Raw genomic sequence first — 23,079 nt, 5'->3', positions numbered from 1 at the left:
ATGAAAGGAAAAATAAAATAAGTACTCCAAGAGCTAAAGCTTATCTTTTATAAATTAGAAACCAAAAGTTCAAATATGTACACAGTATTTCAACCATTTCTGATACACTTGTTTTATTTATTTATTTATTTATGTCATTTATTTTTGCCCAGTTCAACATCAAAACAGAGACAGGGACTGTACATTTGGCCTGGTGAGTAATATGAGCACACACCATAAACAGGATATAAGTTTCAGGAGTAATACATCGTCTTTCAAATGGTATCTGCTTGAGACCTAGTAACACTGTTGCGATGGTGTGTAAGCCTACACACTGCGTTTCTCCTAAGGTTGTTCTGAACGTAGCTGATTTTTGACACAGTGGTTACATAGATGGAGAACGTGTCGCAATCAAGGCAGGAGGGGCCTGTGCTATTTTGGGTGTAGGAAGTCTCATTTTGAGGCTCCAAGATAATGACAGATCGTAGTCATTTCTCACGGGAGATAAAATCTAGTTATCCTTTGGATTGCCCAGCCGGTGGAAAAACTGTGAATGCATTGGATTGAATATCAGCCACTCGATCCTGCAGACACCCACTCTGAAGGCCAACATGATACAGTTTGATGGGCTAAGGTAAAATCATGGAATGTGCTGTCTGCCACTTCCACAACGAGTGAAATGTTTGGTTCAGTGTAGAGGAATCTTAGGTTTAAAAAAATAAAAACCGTGTGTTTTTTCTGCAATCTTTTTGTGCGTGAGTGTGTGTGTCGGGGCGGGTGTCGATAGCTATTGGAGATCAATGGCTAAGCTCATATTTTAAAACCTGTTTCTAGCTTATTCTCATTTCCACCAGTAACACACATCTATCTCTCTGCTCATCCCCACTCCTTACACACTCCCAGCCAAATGCATTTGGACGAAAATAACTAAACACAGAGGGGGCAAGTTCTCAGAACAAACATTTTTCTACCAGGAAAACATGCTAACAAGTGCATAGGAACATTACTCAGGCCTTGTGATGGTCACAGAGAAGAGGAACTGGAGAGGAAACATTGAGAGGATAGGAATCGTTTCTCTTGTGTAAGCCTTGCTGGAAAAGACCATTAAGGAAAATGGTTTTGCTCCCCGAGCATAATGTATTGGTTTACCATTTCAGTTTGAGCCTAGACGTGCTTGTCCTTCCACACCACAAGGCCCATTAACCCGATGTGCAGGGGAGGGCTGTGGGCTATGATCTACAAGAAAAGAATGCCTGAAAGCTTTCACGTGTCCACGACATATTGTGCTGCAGACTACTTTTCTATTTTGTTACATCCACAAAAGATACAGCTTCTCACACTGTATTCAAAAAAGTAAGCTTTGGACAACCAGCTAGACAAGAATCAGACAAAAAAAATTAAAAAAAAATGTCACAATACACTGGAAAACCATTCCATACCAAGAGAGTCTTGTTTTCAGGGTGTATTTTTCCAGCAGCATAATGGAATTGCAAAAGTGCAGCCTTGCAAACCCATGCAGAGAAGTCTTGGAGCAAAGCCACGTCTATTTGTTGGGACTCATTGACATCGGAGGCTTTGGATCAGTGGGATATTTGGCTTTTGATTTTTGTCTTTTTTGGATTCAACTGATAACCAGGCCGAGATTTAAAAAGGGTTCTGTACATAAACATCGGTTTGCTCTGGTCTCTGAAAGGGCAGCGTGGCTGGTGCGAATGGTGAGGATACATTCATGAAAAACAGTGCGGATACAGACGTTGCTCGGCTCTGTAACAATAACTTCTGAGATGGGGAAACATTGATTTGAACCCCGTGTCATGACCCAGTCTACTTCCAGCATCCCAACTCCTGTGGCTTTGAACTTTCATCCTCAGCTCATATCTCCTTACTATCATCCCCAATAATACATGAGACATCCTGAGCAAAGCTGTCTCACTCCCGAGGAGCATTAATGAAATCTACATCTCTGTCTGAGAGGGTATGAAAAAATAATGGTGGAACTGAAATTATTACACTTCACAGTGCCCTAGGATTTAATACATTTTTAATCAAGGTGAGCTTGGCTGGGTGGATTACCACTGTGATGTTAGATGCTCTCTTAATAAAAGCATCTCACGCTGGGACTGAGAAGTCTCTGCATTTTATTATAATATTTGCATGAGACATGGCGAGAGGGAAAAAGTGTTGGAAATCTAGGTTAATCAGTTGCCAGTTGCTTATGTGGTCAAAACTGATTTGAAAGAAACGAGTTTGCTGATTGAACTGGAGCGGATTAAAGAAAACAAAAGCAATTAGCAAGTTGCTCTGCACAGCTAATACACAACAACAAAGGATTGTAAGGTGTCTTTTTCTACAGGTCACAGTCCTAATATGTTACATGGTTACACACTGAATCAGCAGGGGGTTCAGAAATTGCAAAGGGGGAAGGGTGCAGTTTCTGTCTAAGCCAATTTAACAATGAGCTCAGACTAAGTGGCCCTGGCCAACCTTGGGGAGATCCATCTGAGAAAGATTAACTCTAGGATTTAATGAGTGTAATGATCAAAGCCGTGACCACCTGTGCTGTGGAAAGGCAGACCAGGAAGGCAACTGTACCCAACATAATGTAGGGAAAGGATCGTGACTGAATCGGAATAAATCATGGCTATATTGATGTATACATACGAGGGAGAGTAAAGATACAATATACGAAAATATGCTCATATACGTTTTAAATGTATTGTATGTTTGTGTCTTGTTAAATAAATGCACAAAATAGACTGCTCTAGTACAAGCCTCTATCACAGCACCCTGAGAAAAAAAGAAATCAAACTATAACACAGAAATAAACATAAACAGTAATATATTCCAGTATGATGGAAAGGCATAGCATTTTTGTCAGTGAAAGATATCGGTCAAAGGGTCAAACCAGCCATATGCTGAATGTTAAAACAGCCAGAGCACTAGTGGTAGGCTGATCACGGCGGCATATTAACTGAGCTCTTTTTGGTCTAATTGAACTTGTCCTCCTTGTGTTGGATTTCTCTTTGCAGAAATTTAAAATGCATAATGTGTCAGTGTATCAAGACTTCAAACAAGAGGTAATGTGTTTCTCGTTTTCGCCCTAACCTTTCATTGCTTCGCTCCTGGCAGCATTGTGGAGAAGGTTATTATTTGGCACTTCATTAAAAGGCAAGGCGGCCTGTCGGTGGAGCAGACCGCCACTGCCAGTTAACAGTCGTGTAGAGCAGCTGCACGGGGGCAGCGGTGTGGTGAGAAGGCTGGGGATTGGGGACGGGATTGGGATTTGGGGTCAAAGGACTCATCCAAGGTGGGACATGTTACAGAGCACGCCCGTAAACCCCGCCTCCCAAGGTGTTAATGAGTTCAGAAACACCAGAATAGCTTTGGATTAAAGAATCTCCTAAATGAAGGACTTATTCTGTCACTTTACTAGATTGTTTTGATAGTATGTGCTCTCTTTTTAGTCCGTCTTAGCTTTGCATGTGGACGTACTGTCATAAGGAGGTACAAAGCACCATTAATAATGATAATTAAGTGATGATAGTGATGTTATTAAGTTGTGACGCTTTTGCTCGTCCGTTTCAAACAAAACCTTTTTATTCCTTTTTCGCATCAGACATCCAGAGTATCACAAGCGAACTTAATATTTGCCAACTATTAAAACTGACACTGCCCCGTCTGCATGATCAGCGCCCTCACCCGACGGTAAAGCCGTTAAATAGCTACACAGCGATGAAATCAGCGGCTGCAGGAACCTTGGATCCGAGACGTGGGAATACCGCATCGTGGAGAAGGGACAGATGCTTTAGGATTCAGATTGTTTTGACCAGGCTCCCTCTCCACCACATGTCATGCAAAGTGTGTGAGACACTCAGGGAGATTGCTATGATTGGGCTCTATTAAGCAAATAATAAGAAAATTGAAAAGAAAAAAAAAACACTTGGGAGAAGACAGAGATAGATAAGTAGTCAGGGAGAGAGAGAGAGAGAAAGAGAGACAGAGAAATAGAGTCTGATAGCTCGGGCTCAATACCCCCCACCCCCCCTTCCCTGCCCCCAGTTCCTCCTAGAGCTGAGGGTGAGCGGCTTGTCCTGATTTTTTTTGTGGACAGAGTTGCTTGAAGAACCAGCAGGTGCTATGGACATCACTCTTCAGGCTGGGCAAGCGTAGGCCCTTCATTGCAAGGCCCCCCAAGGCAAAGGAAGAGCATAGAAATCAGAACCTGGGGGAGGGCGCTCAAAGCAGTGCCTGCAAAACAGGAAGACGACACAGAAAAGAAAGTTCATGAGCCTGTTTTTCCTGAAAATCATTCAGTCATGCAGACATTAACTTAAGACTAGTGTGACATTTTGCCTCAGTTTATGCAGCCAGTGAAGATGAATGCACAAAAAATATGGAGCGATTAACCAATTTCTTTTTTAGTTTTTGTTTTATTTTGAAGGGATAATTCACTGCGACCCAGGGTTACTTTCATTTTCCACTTATTTGACGTTTTCAGTTCAGTGTTAGTTTACTCTGAGGCCTTTTGATTAGGATCATTTTAAGGGTGTTTGTCAGGGGTAAGATATCACACCACTTCGTGGAGGCAGTTGTCTCTCCGCCACGTTTACATTCCAGTCCCAGTAAACACGCACCAAAGACTCAACATGTTGTGTTGGGAGATTTGACCAAACTGATAATTGACTAAAATTGAATATTTTTTATATTATTATAGTCTGGTTTACAAATATACAATGTCATTTAAATGACTATTTCCTCATATAAAAACATATATGTCTAATAGATTTATTTAACTAAACTATGCTTTGACATCTGGTTTAAATTTGTAATATTTTGTATTTATGTTCTATGATAACGATGCTATGAACAATGCTGTTAACAGTGTGCGCTAACTGTTAAAATCATTTTTAATTTTCAGTTTTACTATTTTGTAAATGCAGTATTGCTAATGTATTATTATTAGCAAAATATAGGCTCAGTAATTTTGGCATTAAATCCATCCATCTATTCATCAAACCTAATCGTTTTCTGTTGCTAGTACCAATATTTTGTTAGTCTTTGTTGTTGATAATTTAGCTCTTTGTGCCAGATAAACAGAGGTATCTTCATGATAAAAATTGTATCTTAGTCTTTCTGTATATATTTTTATATATTGATATATTCCCGAGTTTAAAAAGTGTGTTTTTGGCAGTGTTAAAGGTCATCACACTCGATTTCTTACTACTTCTCAACTCACGTGAAGACATTGTAGTTTCTAAAATTTTCGATGTGTCATACCTTGTGTTATCTTGCGCTTGATAAACTAGAATATAAGTCTGTCCCAGACATGTTTCAACCAGATTTCACTGCCTTCGACTGGAAGATGCAGCAGGGAGTAAGAAAAACAATTGTGTGTCTTGCTGTGAAACACAATCCCAACGTTATACTGCGCTCGGGGCATTGGATCACTTCTTGACAATGACGAAATCTTTGATCTTCCCGCATCTTTTATCTTTTCCTGGTCTGTGATAATTTCAGAAGGCTCGGACAACGAGGTTCATTCACTGATAAGAACCTGTTTTTGTTTTGTGATAGCATTTTTCTGAGGTCATGCAATGCCTTGAGACCTGATGTATGGTATATCTAATCACCACTGAGCTGTACTGTTGTTTGTTGTTGTTGCCCCGTTTGGTGTATGGTTTGATCTCAGTACAGCAGCCCTTTTGAAGTCATACTCTACCACATAGTGAGTGTATGGGAGAAGATGCAGACCTGATTTACATTGTTTTGATGGGAAACTCTTTTAAAAGATTCATTCACTGAGCTTTCTCACACTCAAGGCCACTAGGGGTTTTCACAAATTGCCTCTGGCTTTAAATCTAAAATATCCCGTCGTCTTTTAGACTGTCACTGGCATGGCTTAGATCCAAGAGTTGTAATAGCATGGTTTGATCTGAGCCTACTCAAAGAAGATGACCCAGGTCGCTCTCTTTCTTCTCAGAGTGGTTCACATCTGGAATGTGTAATGATGAGAAAATCCAGCTTTGCCTCTGGTGTCATAGATAATAAAAGACGAGCTGTTGTTGACACTGAAATGGGGTGATGTTGCTAAATAGCTCAGAGCTGGAGGATGGATGATGCCAGGGCAATAACTGTTCTTAATCTTTGATATAAATAGTCTGGTAATGAAGTTTAGGCCAGTAACGACAAATCCATAGACAGTCTGCATGTGTAAGAGTCCTGTCCTCAGCTGGATATATCCATTGAACTCAAGCTTTGATCGAACAAACTGCAACTCCAGCTGCTGCTAGAGGTGGTTTTCCCATCATCAGCACAAACTGAAGAAGAAAGCAGGACACACGAGGAAGAGCAAAGCCTTTCAAGCTGCTTGTTGGACGGACTGATGTCAGACATCAGGTCTTGTGAAGACTTAATTCCTTCAGTCAGGCTGTGAACAAACTGGGACTGAAGAACTTCAGACTTTGAGCTCTGATTTTCTTTGGATCATTTACTCAGTGAAGGTTGGTAGTGCTATCACTAAAATGCTGCTAATGGAGAGCCCGATTCCCACTGTGGGGGTGGATTGGCATGGTATGTGGGGAGCAATCTATGAATGAGGCGAACTATGAACTCTGCGAGAATGAGGGGAGCCAGAGAGGGAAGTGAACAAAAAAAGGAAATCTTCAGCTTGTTGTGGTTTAAGTGGTGTTTGCGGAGACGGCATTGTGACTCACTGAGCCGTTCACTTTTACAGAGCTTCACAACTTCCCGAAGCTCCCCTCATTATCTGGCTAAAACTCTGGCACTGAACATAAGCTCTGACCACTCAACTCAGAGAGGATTCTCACATTTTATTGGCAGACCGAGGGAAGTTGTAAGACCCATGCTGTCCTTCAAGTGCAAACTACTCTGGCTTGGTCCTTACTCATTGTTTTCACCTTTAGAGTTCTGGAATGAGTTCAAAGGAAGTCTAAATCTAGAAAAGTACAATGAAAAATAATCACCTATGATTGTAAAAATGGCTACTTTAAAGAAAAGAGCTTCCAAACTTCTGCAGCTTTGATCCTTTTTTTCTTAAAACTGATTAACCATCCATTGACGCACTCTGGCTGCAGCCTCCTCTCACTACAGATTCAATTTATGGTGGACCTCTGCAGGTCAGCGTTGTATAGTCGACACCTCCTGCAGGGATATTGTGTCTTGCCTCTCACGGCGTCTCAGGCTGTGACATGCTGACATCAGTAAATTTAAATCTGTATGTTCTGTAAATTTGATCATGTTATTTAAATGTCCGCGGTATATTTTAGTTTCCCATTGAAGCTTTATCTGGTTTTTATTGAAACGCAGAGTTTGTTTTGGTTCTGATCAATGTGAAAAAGTGATAAGTATAATGTTATCTCAGATCTTGGATGAAAGCTTTTTCATACAAAGCCTTGTTTTATTTGACAGCAAGTTAAACATCCCCTCGCAAGAAAAATGGTGCCACCCACAAACCCGGCTCTACAGAGTATTATTTTTGAGGAAAATGTGTTTTAACTGACTTAACCAGGTGGACAGTAAAGATGTGTTCCAGCTGAATTGGCTCAAAGGTAAGATTTCTAAGTATATCTTTCTACTGTATGAGGAAATAAATGAGGTAGACTTAAAAACCACCTTAGTCATAATAGGAAATCATGCAAGCTGGTGGGCTAAGTCTAATAATCTGCTTGCCAACAATAACATCCTTGTGTTGGAGCTCAGTCTGGCTGCCATTAACAGAGTTTTCAGTATTCCTGTAAGAGTTTAAGTTTCCCATTCAATCCAAAACATCCAAAGGGATTCTGCCAACAAAGTATTCCAGGGCTCAAAATAACATTCCCCCTTGAAATTCCTCTGTGAAGTTGGGTTTCCTCACTAGTCAGCAGTTAGAATTTAATATATCAGGAGGTGTATTGGCTCATATTCTCTGGAGGAATGTGGAGCTCTGACTTGACAGAAAATTGGTCTAATGGGCAAACACAGCAGAGATTAGCACATTGTTTTTTTCCACAAGATATCCATAGAGAGTAGAAGACTTTTACTGCTTGAAATTCGACTGTTTTACTATGGGTTTGTAGCAGCATTTCGTCAACAAAGCCTAGTGAGTGGTCAGTTAAAGACAAACTCACCTTGCTCTAGAACGGCATGGGCCCCTTGTGGGAAAGACGGGGCCGTGGGCGTCTTCTCTTCGAGCTGGTTGGTCTGTGGGTCTGACCGCCCCTTGCAGAGTTTTGCTGGACCATTTTTCTCACCATAGATGCATCTTGCAGCTCTCTGCCATGCACCGTGGAGGCCATGGGACCTGGAAGACACACAGAGAGAAAAGACCAATTTAACACCTGAAAATTGTCTTGATGATGGTTTTGCACAGTGTTTTTTCATTCAGGATATCTGCCAAGTCCATCACAGCCTAAGAAAATATGTCACCGGATGCAGAGAAGAATCACATTGGTAATAGATGAGGAAAGAAGAGATAGACATAAATAAGTGTGTGAGAGAGTGTGTGTGGCCTTCTCTAAGCCCACCCAGTGTTGTAGTTCATCAACTCAGTGTGGTCCAAAGGAAAGCATAACAGATACACGGCCCTGGCAGAAGCAAAAAAACCCCTCAAACCCTCATGTCTCATGTCTCTGTCACCCTCCCTCAAGATTACAAACAAGCACCAAAACTCGTGGAGGTGCATCTCGTTGCAGTGTTTGATCCATTCTTGGGGATGGGTTTAACAGCGTTGGGTCTCACAGAGTGCCTGTGAATGTGTGTATGAGAGTGAACCCAGATGTTTTCAGTCATCTCTCAATAAGTGTGCCCTGATCCCCTTAAGCCACCCCCCCAGCGCTTCATCCCCCAACTCCATTTTTTAATGGTTTGGTCCACCCTAAGTGTCTCTATGACCTTTCAACCTATTACAAACTAGCAGAGACCCCCCCCGACTCCCAACCTCTTTTTGGGGATCAAGAGATCTTTTCTTTAAAATATTTTGCTGCATATCTTTGTGTGTAACATAATATTTATCATGGGTGATCTTTCACACCACACCCAGTTTGTTCATCCAGTAAAATTTGAGTAAAGGCAGCAAAGGGCTTTGGACATGTCAAAGTGATTAAATGTCATACCAGCAAATAATACAGGTATTACATACACAGTGATGCATTTTTCATTTTAACTAACAAATGGATGTGTGCAACCAACCATTAATTTCATATAATATTAAGTTACTGAAATGGAGCTGCACACTGATTGCATGGGCACTCTAGAGATTTCTGACGTGTAAAGATTGAAGGACTCAGAAAAGGCTGACTTACATTTTGTTTCAGATTGAAGTAGAAGAGGAAGATATTGTGAGTTGTAGTCTGTAGTATAGGTCATACTTGAAAAACTCTAGGTCCTTCTAACCAAACACAATAGTTTCTTTCATTAAATCCCTCCTCTGCCTCAAAAATAACCATCCCTTATAAACTCCATACCACGGTGTAATCTCAAACTAAAGCCCCAAAGACAGATTGGGGGTTTTAGAGTGAACCTTTCTTGCTTTAGTAAAATACTTTGTTCAGCAACCTTATCTACCCATAAGAAAAAGATTTCTTCAGATCCAAACTGCCAACCTTCCTCCTTTCTTTGGGTGTCTCTCATCAAACAAGCTGATTGACATTATTCACATGAGGTCATGACATTCCCGTCTCCCCTCCTCAGAGAGACTGGCACCATTTTTAGAATTCCCCAGAGAATGACCTTCCCTGCCTTTACAAGAGCTGGGGTGAGGACGCAGCTTAAGATAAGTCAGCCAGTTGACTGCATAGGCTTGTAAAAGCAGAAAATACACTGAGGACAGCACTTGAGGAGCTTAGAAAAGCCATGATGATGCTAAGTTCCCTGCTTGCTTAAGACTGTTTCCATCGGTTTGGTTGCGGCACAGTCATGATATTAAATGAAGACGGCACAGCTGTGACCCCGAGGATTTTGTCTGTCTGAAACTTTAAAGACTGCCTCCAGAACTGCATTTAAAACCCTCAAGTTTCATTAATAGCTAAGATCAGTGTGGTTGAATAGAGGGCAACTTTCTTCAAGAGCAGCATTCAAAACAGTCTTTCTGCAGCCTTTATTAATTAATGACCTTCAGCTGTGGCTTTATGAAGACATTTTAAAAGACCAGCTTCCACTGAAAAGGAGGAAATAGAGAAGGGTTTCTAGCTTTCAGGTTTAAATAATGGTGTATGGCGTGACTAAGCCAGACAGCTTGTTGAATGTTTTTAATGTATATCCCTGAAACACCAGACATCTCAAGTTGCATTTCCATGCTAATCTTCTCCGGCAAGCATATTACACAGTATATTTGTGCGCTAACAGTGGGCTAATTCATTGGCAGCAGGGAAAGTCTTGGTTGCATATTTCCGCATCTAAAGCACATCTTTGCCCCTTGGAGCACTAATCTGCGCATTATCCTTTTGTTATTGTTCCAGACACACAGTGAATGAGGAACGTTTACTCATTCTGAAGGCATTCGGTTCATTTCTCTCAAATCCAGGGGATTGAATGTTAATACTCTCTGTGTTTGAGAAGATTTTGAGGCTAACAGAAGTTTTATAGGGAGGTCCTGTTTCTCCTCATTCACCTCTGAAACACCTTCGGCATTTGGACACAGAACACACAGAAACACAATGGAGGGAGTCTTCAGCATGCTTGAAATGAACTTGTTCGTACAGTTTTTTAGAGACAGAGTTAGTTGAAACGTGGCTGGGTGGTCATATTTGGAGGTGGAAGACATGACAACGGTTTTGGGAATGGGTAAATGGTGCATGGTTTTTGTCAGGATTTAAACATTTAAAACCCTGCCTATTTTCTGTCCTCCTGCCCGATAGCTCTATGAAGTGAACATGATTTTCTGAGTTACGAAGAAACATTAAATTGGGGGTTGCAATCCTCCAATCTCCAGCTTTAGAGAGGGCAGCAGGCAGTCCACTTAAAACATACTGACTTTTTATGTCTCACAGTGGTGCCTGCAGTTCTGCTCAAAGCCCAACTGCAGCTGATCTTTGAGTGATGGACTACTTTAACAAGTGCTGCAAAGCACACATGGAGTCAGTCACTGTGCAGACCTACACACACTGCAGTGCAAGATGGTAAAGTAATTGTACCTCAGCTCACACAACTCATCATCCTCTCCGGGTGGCTCAGCCTGTCATAACCCAGGTCCATAATGAGACAATTTAGATGTCTCCTACCATGGCAAGCTGTCAGCCACTGCTCGGCACTGGGGTTTTGAAAGGAGAACATCTTGTGATTCTCCTGACAAATCTCAACTCATACAATGTGCCTATGGGATGGAGAAGTGCAATGAAAGCTGCTAAAAATAATCTGGGCCTCAGTGATAACACTGGCAGTATAGATTAACTCTTGCAGCTTGTAGGGAACGCATGGAAATGTGACAGAAAGAACATACATCAACAGCTAGCCTAGGATCACTGGAATACCTGCAGAATGATTATTGCAGCATCTGTTGCTTCTGCAGAAGATCCTTTGATTGTTTCCATGGCAAGTTTATCATTGGATAACACATATTTCATCTCCATAAACAAAGATATCTCAGCTATCTTACTGCTGTGAAATTGGATCCAGCTTCTGTGGTATCACATTTGATCTTTTCCCATGAGACATTCACGTGTTTATGTCCAGCTGGCACAACAGTAAAACGGCAGGATAGTATATGTCTCACAATAAGAAGCCTCTTATCTCTACTTCGGATGACCTTGGAGCCCCAGTTTTGCCCTCAAATCTCCACACTTTGTAATTTCCGAATTAAAGTTCAATAAAGAAGGATTTTCAGGAATGACTGTTTATTGTCGGTGCTGTTGCTTAAGAAGGCCACGAGTGAGCACGAGTGAGGGTGGGTAGAGGAGGAGAAAAAGACTAATGATGAATAGCAGCTGGGCTGCTCCCTATTTCCAAGCCCTAATTTCACCACCTCCTAAGGTGATATCTGTTATGTTGTGTTTTTTTTGTGATGGCTGGTGCTCTGTCTTATTACAGCCAGGCGAAAAGTCGAATACTGGCAGCTTATCCCTGTTGATTCTGCAGCAGTCCATCAACGGAGCCTGGAGAGACATACATCTTCCAGGACTTGTCCATCTAGTCAGAAGAGAGAAGAGAAATAGCTGTCCTCTGGTTTAATGCCAAGTTCATCAGCTGCCCTCATAGCTGGCAAGAGCAACCTATATATCACAGTGCTGTGTCAGTGCAGGAACACAGCACAGCAAATGGGCCAGAGCTGCTTATTAATAGTTGTAAAGCTGATTTGTGTGTATTGACTGCCAAAACGACCACATAACAAATGTCTGCTCTTGTAAATGCAGCTACAGCGTAATGGTTTTTCTGCCACTAGGACATAAGAGATTAAACCAGCCCATGAGTCTACAGCAACAAGTATACAGGGGGGGCTGTGTTCATTAGAAACTGTTGCATCAAATGTAAACAGGCACAGTGAAGAATGGCCACTAAAATGTAATCGTAGCTGTGTTTAATTTTCTTTGTCACCTCAAATTGATTTGCTGTCCTCTTGAATCTTATTTGTTTGTTTACTCGTTGTGCCTCATCACTCACAGTCGCACTGATTATGAATCAATTGTGTGCAATCTCAGAGATGCATTTTCACGGTTGGCTGGGCTTTTCAAATCTAATCTCTCCTGTGTTTTGTTTTATCGCTGTCCCTACATCACTCATCTGACACATCTGTGCCTCGTGCGCTGCAGTCTGTACCGATGTATATCAAGCTGTAAACAAATAGCTGGCAGAATGGGAATGGGGAATGTGAAGAGGCATTTTTCTCTGGGCATCAAAAACCTCATTAATGTCCAGGATTATCAAGTAATGTCAGCAACTTTTATAATTAACAATTTTACAGAAATTCATGGCGTCCCGAGGATTAATCCTTTCTGCTGTCCCAAAAGTGCTTTTTTGCATTCAATCACTGAAATACCACAACATGACCAAGAAGTACCGGTCTCAATTGTTGCACAAGACTTTTATTATTTGTAAGTTGAAATGCTTGATCCCATATGAGGATGAGTCCTCAAAGTGAACATATTATGTCATGTTCAGTTCTATATTTTTATTCTTGGACTCTCCTAGAGCAGCTTTGCATGATTCACAGTTCAAAATAATCCTTATTTTTTATCATACTAATCACCGATTTCAACCCTGCAGTCTGAAACAAGCTCCTCGACACCAGTTCCTCTTTATAGCAACTTTCGTCTGATTGGGTGGCCCCCTGCAAACATAAGGTTTAAACAGCAGGTGGGTGGGGCAGAGCTGTGCACTTGACATACTCATATTAAGAATATTATTTTTCTTGAGATCATACAGAGCCAGAAGCAGAAAAAAAACCTGTCAGTCTGAAGCCTGAGATTTTTCCCCAAAGGATGCTCAAAGTGTATAGAAATATAGAAATTAACTTTCCATGTAAGCCCCTTCACAAAATTATTTACATTCCCATCATTCTCAGTTGTACTTCATGTAAAGTGCTTAAATCCTGTTACCTTAGAGAATGTGTTTGCTTTTCTTTCCAACCTCCTTAGATTACTATGACCTGGACGACTGAGAACCCACACAGACTTTAATCCTGTTAAATGTTACAATAATGACTAGTTAAAGTAAGATAAACATTATATGCTGATTATCCCTGAATGTTAGTGTTATCGTTTAGATGCTACAAGTAGTATTTTGCTCAAAGTACAGCCTCAATGAGCAGCTAGCACAGCTGGAGACTCTTAGTCTTATTTCTTGTGTCTCTCGGGGTTAAAAGCCTGTTTGCATCATTATTGGATTAAATGAGAGACGCAGAACTAAAGCTCTTGTCCTCTTTTACACAATTACAAAAGTCTTATAAACTTCACTTAAACATTAATAATATAAAAGTATTCCTCACTGCTTAACAACATTTTTTCATTTAGGCTCAAATGAAACAGGGACTAGTATTATAGTATTTGTTTGTTATATACACAATAATGTGAGGACGGTATCATTATTTATTTCTGTAAGGGAGATAGTTGTTGCTTATTATAGGACTGTGTAATTCTTACGGGTAGCAAAACAATATTTGCGTTAGTGGGAGAGAGGAAGAATAAATACCCTGGTGTGTGTAGCCATGGTTATTACATGACGTTGGAGGCCTGCTGTCTCCATCGTGTGCCTCCCTCCTTCATTCACTAAAAGGAGAGGAGCAGTCGCTTAAGCTAATGAATCCCTCTATGACACGCCTTTGCCACAGACATACTAACCCACACTGCCAGACACAGACATGTCATCGGCAGAGATGCTCCCACTACATAAGCACATTAGGGGATCAGGGTTATTAAGCTAAGGATGAAATGTGCTAATTGTGCCAGATACAAGCCAAACATTTTCTTTAACCTAGAATAAGCCTCAGCTCTGCTATAGCATCACACAGCGGATTTGCTCACTGCCTGACAGCCTCCCCACACATTCATCCTGCACATATGGAATGGTGCCTAAGTAAGGAGGACGTCCCTTGTCGTTTATCCTGTACAATCCAGCATTTAGTGTCGGAAATGCTGCATATTGCATTCCTACCAGTAAGTCTGGGCTTTGGCAGAAACTGGTACCAATTGCTTCCCGACTTTCAGACCACGTTACCATGGCAGCCACCATGAAAGGCGCTCAGTTTGGAGCAAAAAGAATGACATTGTCAACCGACCAGGTTCTCAATTTACAAATTTCACTGCACTGAGTCTGAATGCCAGATCAGCCCTCTGGCTGAGTCTGTGGTGTTTTTAACCTCCTCTGTGGGCCACTGCACTTGGAGTGTTCCTCTCGGAGGAGAGGAGGGGGGGTTTGTTTTGGTCGTGAGCACTTTCTTTTATTTCTGTCGGGGACTGTTTGATATGCAGCATTGTTGTACTGCGATAATACTAGGCTTGTGGTTGAGCTAAAGGCTGGCTTTGTCTACACAAACTCCACCGAGGAAACAAAAGTGCATGAAAAGTTGCTCCTATTACTGCAGCTTTCAAACCTAACCCTGTGTCCAGCTTACTCTGAAAGTTACCCCCAAAACTCTGAACTAAAGGTTCAGCAGTGATTAAAAACAAACCGTACAGCTCTCTGGTTTCTGGCTTTTTTGTGTGCCTTTGAGTATGTCAGCTGCCTGTGAAGTGTGATGCTGTATATACTCCTGAATTAGAGAGCGTATGAAATGATGAGGTGTGAGGCTGGTGGTCTGCTATGATCAGAGCACTATGAGTTCAAAGGGCCAGGAGCAGCAGCAGCAGCATTGAGCCAGCTAATGAAGCCACTGCCTCTCCCCACCACTTGACTGCATGTTGGTTTATTCACAGCCCCCACTACAGCTGAAGAGGTGAATTTGTGGCTACAAGGTTACTGCAGGTTGGAAGCTGCTGCATGAACTAAGTAGTCCGAAAAGAAAACATAAAGTAAACACAAGGGGAGATTTCCTTTTACAACTTTCCACTAGGTGTGCCCAATCAGCTGAGGGCAGGAACAGGAGAGATGCTTGCTGCTGCTGCTGCTGCTGTTTCCGCTAACATCAGCGGGGGTAAATCTCTGCGCATGGCAGCTACAGTACATAGGTAAGGATACCAACCGTTGCCCTAATCTCTAGAGATTGCACGTCAAGGGCAAAGGGATCCTCCAACCATCCGTTTCCATGGGCACACTAATCAGATGTGAAACACAGCCCCTCCCTCTCCTGTGTCATCACCCCCCATGCTGTGAACCTGCGTTCCCATTTGAGATGTGGGAAAAAGAGAGAAACAGAAAGAGGGAGGGAAACATCGCTGCAAAGGGTTCACTGCAGCTTTTAAAGCCAAAGGAGACCACTGCCTTTCCCCATTGCATATTCAGAGCTATTAAAGGAAAATAGCACCTACATTGCATCAGACAGTGTTACCTGTCAACCAAACTACAAGGAATAGTGTAGAAACCTGAAGCTTAATGCTAAAGAGTAGTTCACAATAAGGTATTCCTATATATAGAAATATTCTGTAGGAGTAAATCTTGCATTTCTGCTTTAATGTTTTCCACTTCTGTATATCTATAATCCAAAGTGTCTCCCCTATAAAAATGATATACTGTGCATGTGGCGTGCAGAGAAATGACATTTGGTTAAAGGCAGTGCAATGAAATTTAATAAGCAATTTCATCACACAGATTTAGCAAAGAAATAAAATTGCAAAGACTTTACTGACTGATTTAGCTGCACAGTGCTGCAGGTGAGCTGAACTTCTGTGTTTATTGGCCTTCTGCGTCAGCGAGGTTTCCGTCCGCTCTTAGGATAAACTGTTTGCCTGATGTGGATGCATGTTTATGAATTCCATATATTGTATTTCTTTCCTTTTTTTTTGTCAAAAACATCTGTTCATGTTCAGGGGCTCTGAGTACTGCAGGGTGGGCTGTCTTCCTCAATGAATGAGGCAGAGGCACTCAGTGAGGGGCCAGCCCCTTATCCATGGTATTCAGTCAGCGGCGGATCGTTTCATTGACCAGCGTTTAAATGTATGTGGAGGTGTGAAATAGTCTCCCAGGGAAAATAACATTTGTGATCAAAGACTGCGCAATTGTGATGAATAATGCATGATTTCATAAATGAGTGAGTTCTCAGTCACTGAAGGTACCCAGTTGTGTGGAGGTTGTACATTTCCCATTTCCAAGCACTTAATTTAAGTCGAGAACATAAGGTACATGACAGTCTGAAACCACATGAGGTATACCACAACATCCTATAACTCCCCGAGTATAAGTGAGACATGCACATCGTGTTGCCTGAGGCTTTGAGTTTAAGCAGATCCCAGTGGGGGAGTCACTAAATGAACCCAAAATCTAAGAAGTGCGGCTACACTTCCATAGTCCCAATCCACACTGCCATCTTCACAGCACTGAAATCCCTCATCTGAGGTAGAACTGCCTAACATCAGCCAGCTGTGCAACACTTTTAGCCATATATGAAATCTCACTATCCAAAATGCCATCCATAGAGATTTGATGTTAGAGGCGACAATACTCTAAGCAGTATTCATTAAATTCTGTTTCTGCATAACTGTTTGGTCCTTAAATATGTACTTCTTCCACAAATGATGTCTTTAAAGTAATACACAAAAGTCATATTTTCCTTTTCTGGCTTTTTACAAATCGAGTATGAAAGTAATTAAGGCACCTGCTTTCCCAACGACCACAGTATTTATTCTGCGGTCTGGCTGGCTGTTAATAAAAATGTCCACTCAGATCGCGATCAGGAATCTGATCTGCAGCTACAACCACTATAAATGTAGCACTTAATGTTCAAAAAGAGAGCCATAAGTCAATTTAATATTGGACACTGAAGGAAAAAGGGGCAGATTTTGAAAATATCTGGCTCTAATTAAGTTGTAAGGAGTGCCCCGAGCCTGATGATAGGGTCTGGTGATCACATGAGCTCTGGTTAACACAGGAGCCCCTTAAACTAACGCTTATCCGAAGCTAAAGGGCTGTGCTCTCAAAACTCAAAGGAGATCTGGTCTCCAATAAGAAAAGGAAAGAAAATGTAGCTTAACAGAAGACTTATTTACAGAAGAGAAATGCAATTATTATCCATTACTGCAGGCTGAAACATCCACTTTGAAATTTTAGGTGTAGCTGTAGCTGTCTCTTCACAATCCAGATAACGCCTCTTCCTGCCAATCCTTCTCTTTTCTGTCTCTTGGACGTTCCTTAACTCCTCCCTTTGCTTTTCTACCCCCTTCACTGGATTAACTCTCAAGGGAAGATCTAAGTGAGTAGATTTATTCATTCAGTGGGTTCTGAATCACATTACAGCAGCACAGCAGTCACATATGCCAAAGTCTTCAACAGCTGACCTCTCTGGGGAGTGTTCACCCAAAGGTTAGCCTTATATCCCTACCAAATGAGTTATGATTTTTCACTAAATCTCTTCCTCAACTTCCACTCCAGAGCAATTATTTGTGAGTGCCAGAATGCCATTATCAAAGCTCATGTTGGGTGATATTACACAGATCTCAGAAAGTTTGTTTTTTTTATGTGCTTCTCACAGAAACTTCAAGGAACACTGAAGCTCACATCATAAACCCAAGCATGTTTGGGTGATATTGAATGAAAATAGTATTGTTTAATTAACAAACAGATTAAAATAACAGCGTATTTTAATCTATGCAGTAAAGCAGTGCTGTCTATGTGCTGTTAAATACAGACCACAGTGGTTTAACGCCTTATTTATGCTTATTGTCAACACAGAAGACGTGAGAACCTCATGTATAATAAACTATGGGTTTGTAGCTGTTAACAAGCAAATCCAGATACCTGCAAACTGTTTTTACACTTAATTGATGGTATTACTGTTTATATTGGATAGATGGGTTTTTTTCACCAAGTAAGAAATATTGTCTCTGTCAGAAATTCCTGATGCAATACCCCTCTTGGCTGTCCATAATTACAGTCTAAAGAACGTGATATACAGTGCAATATATCAGCACATCCATACAGTATAAGTAGGATGGAAAAATAGCTGACAGCTGACAAATTTATTTTCATCCTATGTCCCAAAGTCACCCAGAGTGCATATAAGCCAACAGAGAAGTCAACAAGAGGAAAACACTTTACTGAGACTCCAAACTCCGCTTAGATTAGTCATTGTCTGCGTTTGTCTTTGCAGAAGAGAAACTACAGTGATGCTGCAGGTTGTTGGATCTATTTCATTCTTAGGCTGCATCAAGAGGAAATCCAGGTTCTTCATGAAACAGATTTTATCTGACCCTGTGGATGCGATATAAACCCAACTGGTCCTCACAAGCTTCTGTGCCTTAAAAAGGCTTTGTGATTCTCTGTAATCCTGTTATAACCTTTCCACTGCTCCCCTTTTGACACAACTGTTTGCCCGCTATTATTATATTATCCCTGGACATCTGGAAAAGTTTAGCTGCTTTTCTTTTCTCCACCGTAATAACATCCACGGGCACAAACACCTTCATTACTTTAGAAAACTGGGGGATTATGATTTAAAGCTTCCTGGTCACGGTAGGTTTACATCTATAGATGTTGTTTAACAAAATAATCACACCTAACTAGCCAGTTTTTATGCCTCTATGTGACTTAATGAGTGGCTGCATGTCTTTTGACCCGTAACACTTGGCTGAGCATCTGAGCGAGGCTGGAAAGAGTACAGTATGTAGATGCATGCTGGTAGCGCTGAGCAGCCAGCCCCAACAATACATCAAAGTTTAATATGGAATAATAGCACTGCTGACAGCTCTCATAAAATCGCCCCCTTCCTAAGCAGACGATTTCTCTACCAGATAATGGCTCTAATCTGGTCCTCGTGCCCCGCTCACACTCACCACAGCCTCACCTGTTCATCCCAGGCTGCACAATTGTACCTGTGTGTGTGTTTGTGTGTGCATGTGCATATGCTTGTCTGAACCAGCTGCTATTGTTTTTACCCCAGGTGAAGATTGGCCGGGTGTTTCCATGGCACGGAAAAATTAAGCTTTGATATTTTCTAAGAGGCTGTGACAGACGCGAGACTGACCACTGTTTATACCCCAGTTTTTAAAGTTCCTCAGACGCAGGAAGAGTGATCGGCCACGGGATGAATTATGGATACAACATGTCCAAAGCTGGAGCCTACTCTTGTGCCAGAGTGCTTTTCAAGGATGGGTAATTGAAGTGCGCTGCTAAAGGATGCTAATATTACATAGAGAAGGCCACAGCAGCTCTTTTAGTGTGCCGGATGAATATTGGAAGTAGCTTTAGGTTGTCTAGGTGAATTGCCTGTTGCGCGAGGAGTTTTTGCTAATATGCATCTGCACCCATAAATGCAATCAAGGCATCAAAGCTCACACTTCCCCACCCTATATCAGTCAGGTCCAGATCTATATTCACTGCTTCCTGCAAGTGCACACACACACACACACACACACACACACACACACACACACACACACACACACACACACACACACACACACACAAACATGCTTTCTCTGTCTTACTCTCTATGTATCTCTTCTTTCTTAGACACACATGTACACACGCACAGATGCCTGAGAAAGCGAAAGCCCACTGAACTGGAAAAGCATTTGTCTCAAGATGAAAGGCTTCACACCCACTGCCTACATGCAGAGCCTTTTCCGACACCTTCCCGCGACAGCGCATACTGTAGCAGAGGCTTGTGCTACGCAGGCACACTCCAGCTAGCATCCCTCCCCACACCCATCAACGCTGCAACACACTTGCATCCCTTCCTCTCTCTTCGCTCCATTTCTCTCTCTTCCTCTCTGTCAATGGAGCTCTGGTACTACAGGAGCGGCCAGGGAACAGAGAGGCGCATAGGCGGCAGGACTTGAACGTTGAGACGGATAAGCTGCCATGAAAGCCCGAGGCACAGCAGCTTTCTTTTCCCTGTCGCTGGTGTAGCACGGTGGGCTCTCAGGCGTGGAACATGCTTAGCCACACGCAGGGCGTGAAAAACGACACTGACCATGATGCAAGATAATTGCTTCCCATTTTACTCATGTGCTGAGAGCCTCAGACAAAAATAGCATGTCGCTGTAATGAATGTGCTGGGAAGCATGGGAACCGTGAGTGCTGTGGCCACGGATCGATACGGAGTGGACAGCATCTTGAAAGCATAAAGTCTACACAGTATCTCAAAACACTGTCTGTTCAGGACCTAGCAGCATAAGGAGTCTTACAGTGAATACGCTTAGGCCTTTATGCTTCATAATGTAGTCCAAATAGCATGCCAGTAGGCTAAATGTTATAATAAATGGTCTATATCCAGCAATATGGATCTTACATATGTATTAAATATCAGCACAACCTGCCTATGTGTTTTTCTAAGCAGCTGTACTTGGTGGGTAGGTGATAAACCCAAGAATAGTCTAGACATTTACACAGGCCTAACTGTTGTTTTTTCACACCATAATGTTACCTGCATCAAATCTGCAGATTGTCTAAACTGCGCCCCTCAGGATCAATTTACTTCCATGAACTAGCAGAGTGGATATGCCCTCTCGCTGTTTAAATGTCCCAAGTCAGTGTTTTTGTTCCAAATTGCAGACATTTGAGGTCCACAGTAGAACTGATATGTTGTTTAACAATGGCTCCAGAGACGCAACAGCACTTTACGGAATTTTACTGTGACAAGGCATCAAGCCCGAGCCCCTCCAGAGACAATCCACGCATCTGGGATCTGAGTTCCCCTCATTGATGCGTATAACAATTACAGTCCTCATTATCATCACCACGGGAGGTACGCGTGCATATATATATATGTAGGGTGCTCTAATAATTATATAGGACTTGGTTCAGATGGAATACATCAAGCAATAAATGAACCACTCCACCTCACAGAACATGTGCCATGCATATCTTATATTTCATAACAGCCACAAACATCCATACATCCAGGATATGTATCACTCAGCAGCAGCTCAACACATGAATGCCCATCAATAAAAAGCTCTTCACATTTCATCTCTTACAAGCACACATCAAGGTGAGGCAGGGAGGAAAACGATCAATCCAAGCTAGAACCCACATTCAACTTTATCTTAAAAGCCATGGCAGTACAATAGCAGACAGTATAACCACTGCAGTGCAGTACTGTATACAACCAGGTGCTGATATTTATTCCTGCCTTTCAGAGCCCACACAAGGCTAACCATGCTGGGTAACTGATCAACTACAGCTGCCTGCACAAGCCCAAGGCACACAGAGAGAGAAATACAAAGCAAAGGGAGACGACCAGCGACAAGACTGGCCGCTCCTGTACTCACCAGCACTGGCAGAACACAGCAGAGACACCAAGAGCACAATCACCAGCGTCAGGATCTTCACATTCATTTCTGCACTCCCCTCTGGCTCTCCGCTAGTCACTCACTGATATACTGTAGTGGTGTGTGTGTGTGGATGGGAGGGAGTGAGAGAGAGAGGGAGAGCAGCTGAGCGAGCAAGAGAGAGAGAGAGACTGTTTGCTCCCCTGTGTGTGTGTGTGTGAGAGAAGTGAGTGTGTCAGTTTGTGGGAATGCGTGTGCGTGCGTGTGGTGGCTCCCTGACTGTGCCTGTGTATTTGTCTAAATACGTATTTGTGTATCAGTGTGTGACAGCGCCACTCCAAGACTGAAGGCGCGTCTTTATCTGAGCTCTCCCACGGAGGTGTGTGAACGTGAATCTCTTCTTTTCTTCTGTCAAAGAAACGGCAACGTGAGTTCAGCGGAGCTGTGAATGCGCTGAAAGTCAGCCTGCGGGTCTGCCTGTCGGTGTGCCTCTGTGCGTGTCTGTGTGTGTGTGTGTCACTCCTGTTTGCCTTGGATAAGGAGACTAGTTGGTCATGTGGCTTATGTATCATTGACTCTGTGGGTCACGGAAAAGCCCCCCTTGCCCCATCATCACCCACCATCTCCACCCCTTTTCCTCAAACATGCAAGTGCACACGGCTGATGAAGGAGAAGGAGAGAGAGAAAAGGGAAGGAGGAGAGGGAGGAGCAGGGAGGTGAAGGGTGTGTGGTGGGGGGCACATGCAGGTTTATGATAATACCCAAACAGATGCTCTTGTTGAAAAGTCTTTGAATTGCAAAAAGGGCTGCTTGCCAGGAATCCACAAATCAAAATACCAGCTTATAAGGGGAAGTAGATGAAAGAAGGGAAGGTGTGAGATGAGGTTCATGCTTTCCTGCTTTTGTATCTCCGCCAGCTGTATAGCTCTTTCTTCCTCATACTATTCTTTGCCCTGGCAGTCGTGTCTCGCCAAAGGTACGGCTTAAATCATCTGTGCCGTTTGAAGTTAGCGTCCGTGACACTTTGGAGTAAATGCAGGAAAAAACTTATCAGACTCTGCCTGATTCTATCTCTTGCATTTGTTTCACTACCCCTGAAGTCATTTGTTTTATTTTGTTACACAGATTATATTCTTTCTACGAACAAAAGCTGCACGAGAGCCGACGCCCTGCATGGCTAGAAAATAAATCAACTTATTTTTTTTCATCTGTTTATCAGACAATAAACAGGAAAGGTTGCATTTCTTGCTGTGAATTGTGAGAACTGTAAGCAAGCACTAGAACTTTTCTTATCGCGTTTAGCCATAGA

The 23,079-nt window shown here is 42.3% G+C and overlaps 1 protein-coding gene across 1 annotated transcript; it reads right to left on the bottom strand.

Moving 5' to 3' along the window:
• Positions 1-720: 720 nt before the first annotated feature.
• On the bottom strand, positions 721-22,293 carry apln (apelin). The gene is made up of 3 exons (XM_040015920.1): positions 21,771-22,293; positions 8,106-8,278; positions 721-4,227 (listed from the first exon to the last, which is right to left on the bottom strand). Exons 1-2 carry the CDS (start codon positions 21,835-21,837, stop codon positions 8,112-8,114), a joined length of 234 nt encoding a protein of 77 aa, XP_039871854.1. The 5' UTR covers positions 21,838-22,293; the 3' UTR covers positions 721-4,227; positions 8,106-8,111.
• Positions 22,294-23,079: the final 786 nt, after the last annotated feature.

This window comes from Simochromis diagramma, unplaced genomic scaffold (assembly GCF_900408965.1).
Source record: "Simochromis diagramma unplaced genomic scaffold, fSimDia1.1 OVJJ01000685.1, whole genome shotgun sequence".
Classification (NCBI taxonomy): Eukaryota; Metazoa; Chordata; class Actinopteri; order Cichliformes; family Cichlidae; genus Simochromis; species Simochromis diagramma.
The sequence above is the reverse complement of the archived record's forward strand: the minus strand, read 5'-3'. Positions and strand labels throughout refer to the sequence as shown.

Excerpts from the sequence above, each read along its gene's own strand:
- apln (XM_040015920.1), bottom strand. The coding sequence starts at position 21,837 with ATGAATGTGAAGATCCTGACGCTGGTGATTGTGCTCTTGGTGTCTCTG. Across the intron at positions 8,279-21,770 it reads GCTGTGTTCTGCCAGTGCTG|GTCCCATGGCCTCCACGGTG; the intron begins GTGAGTACAGGA and ends TGTGTCTTCCAG.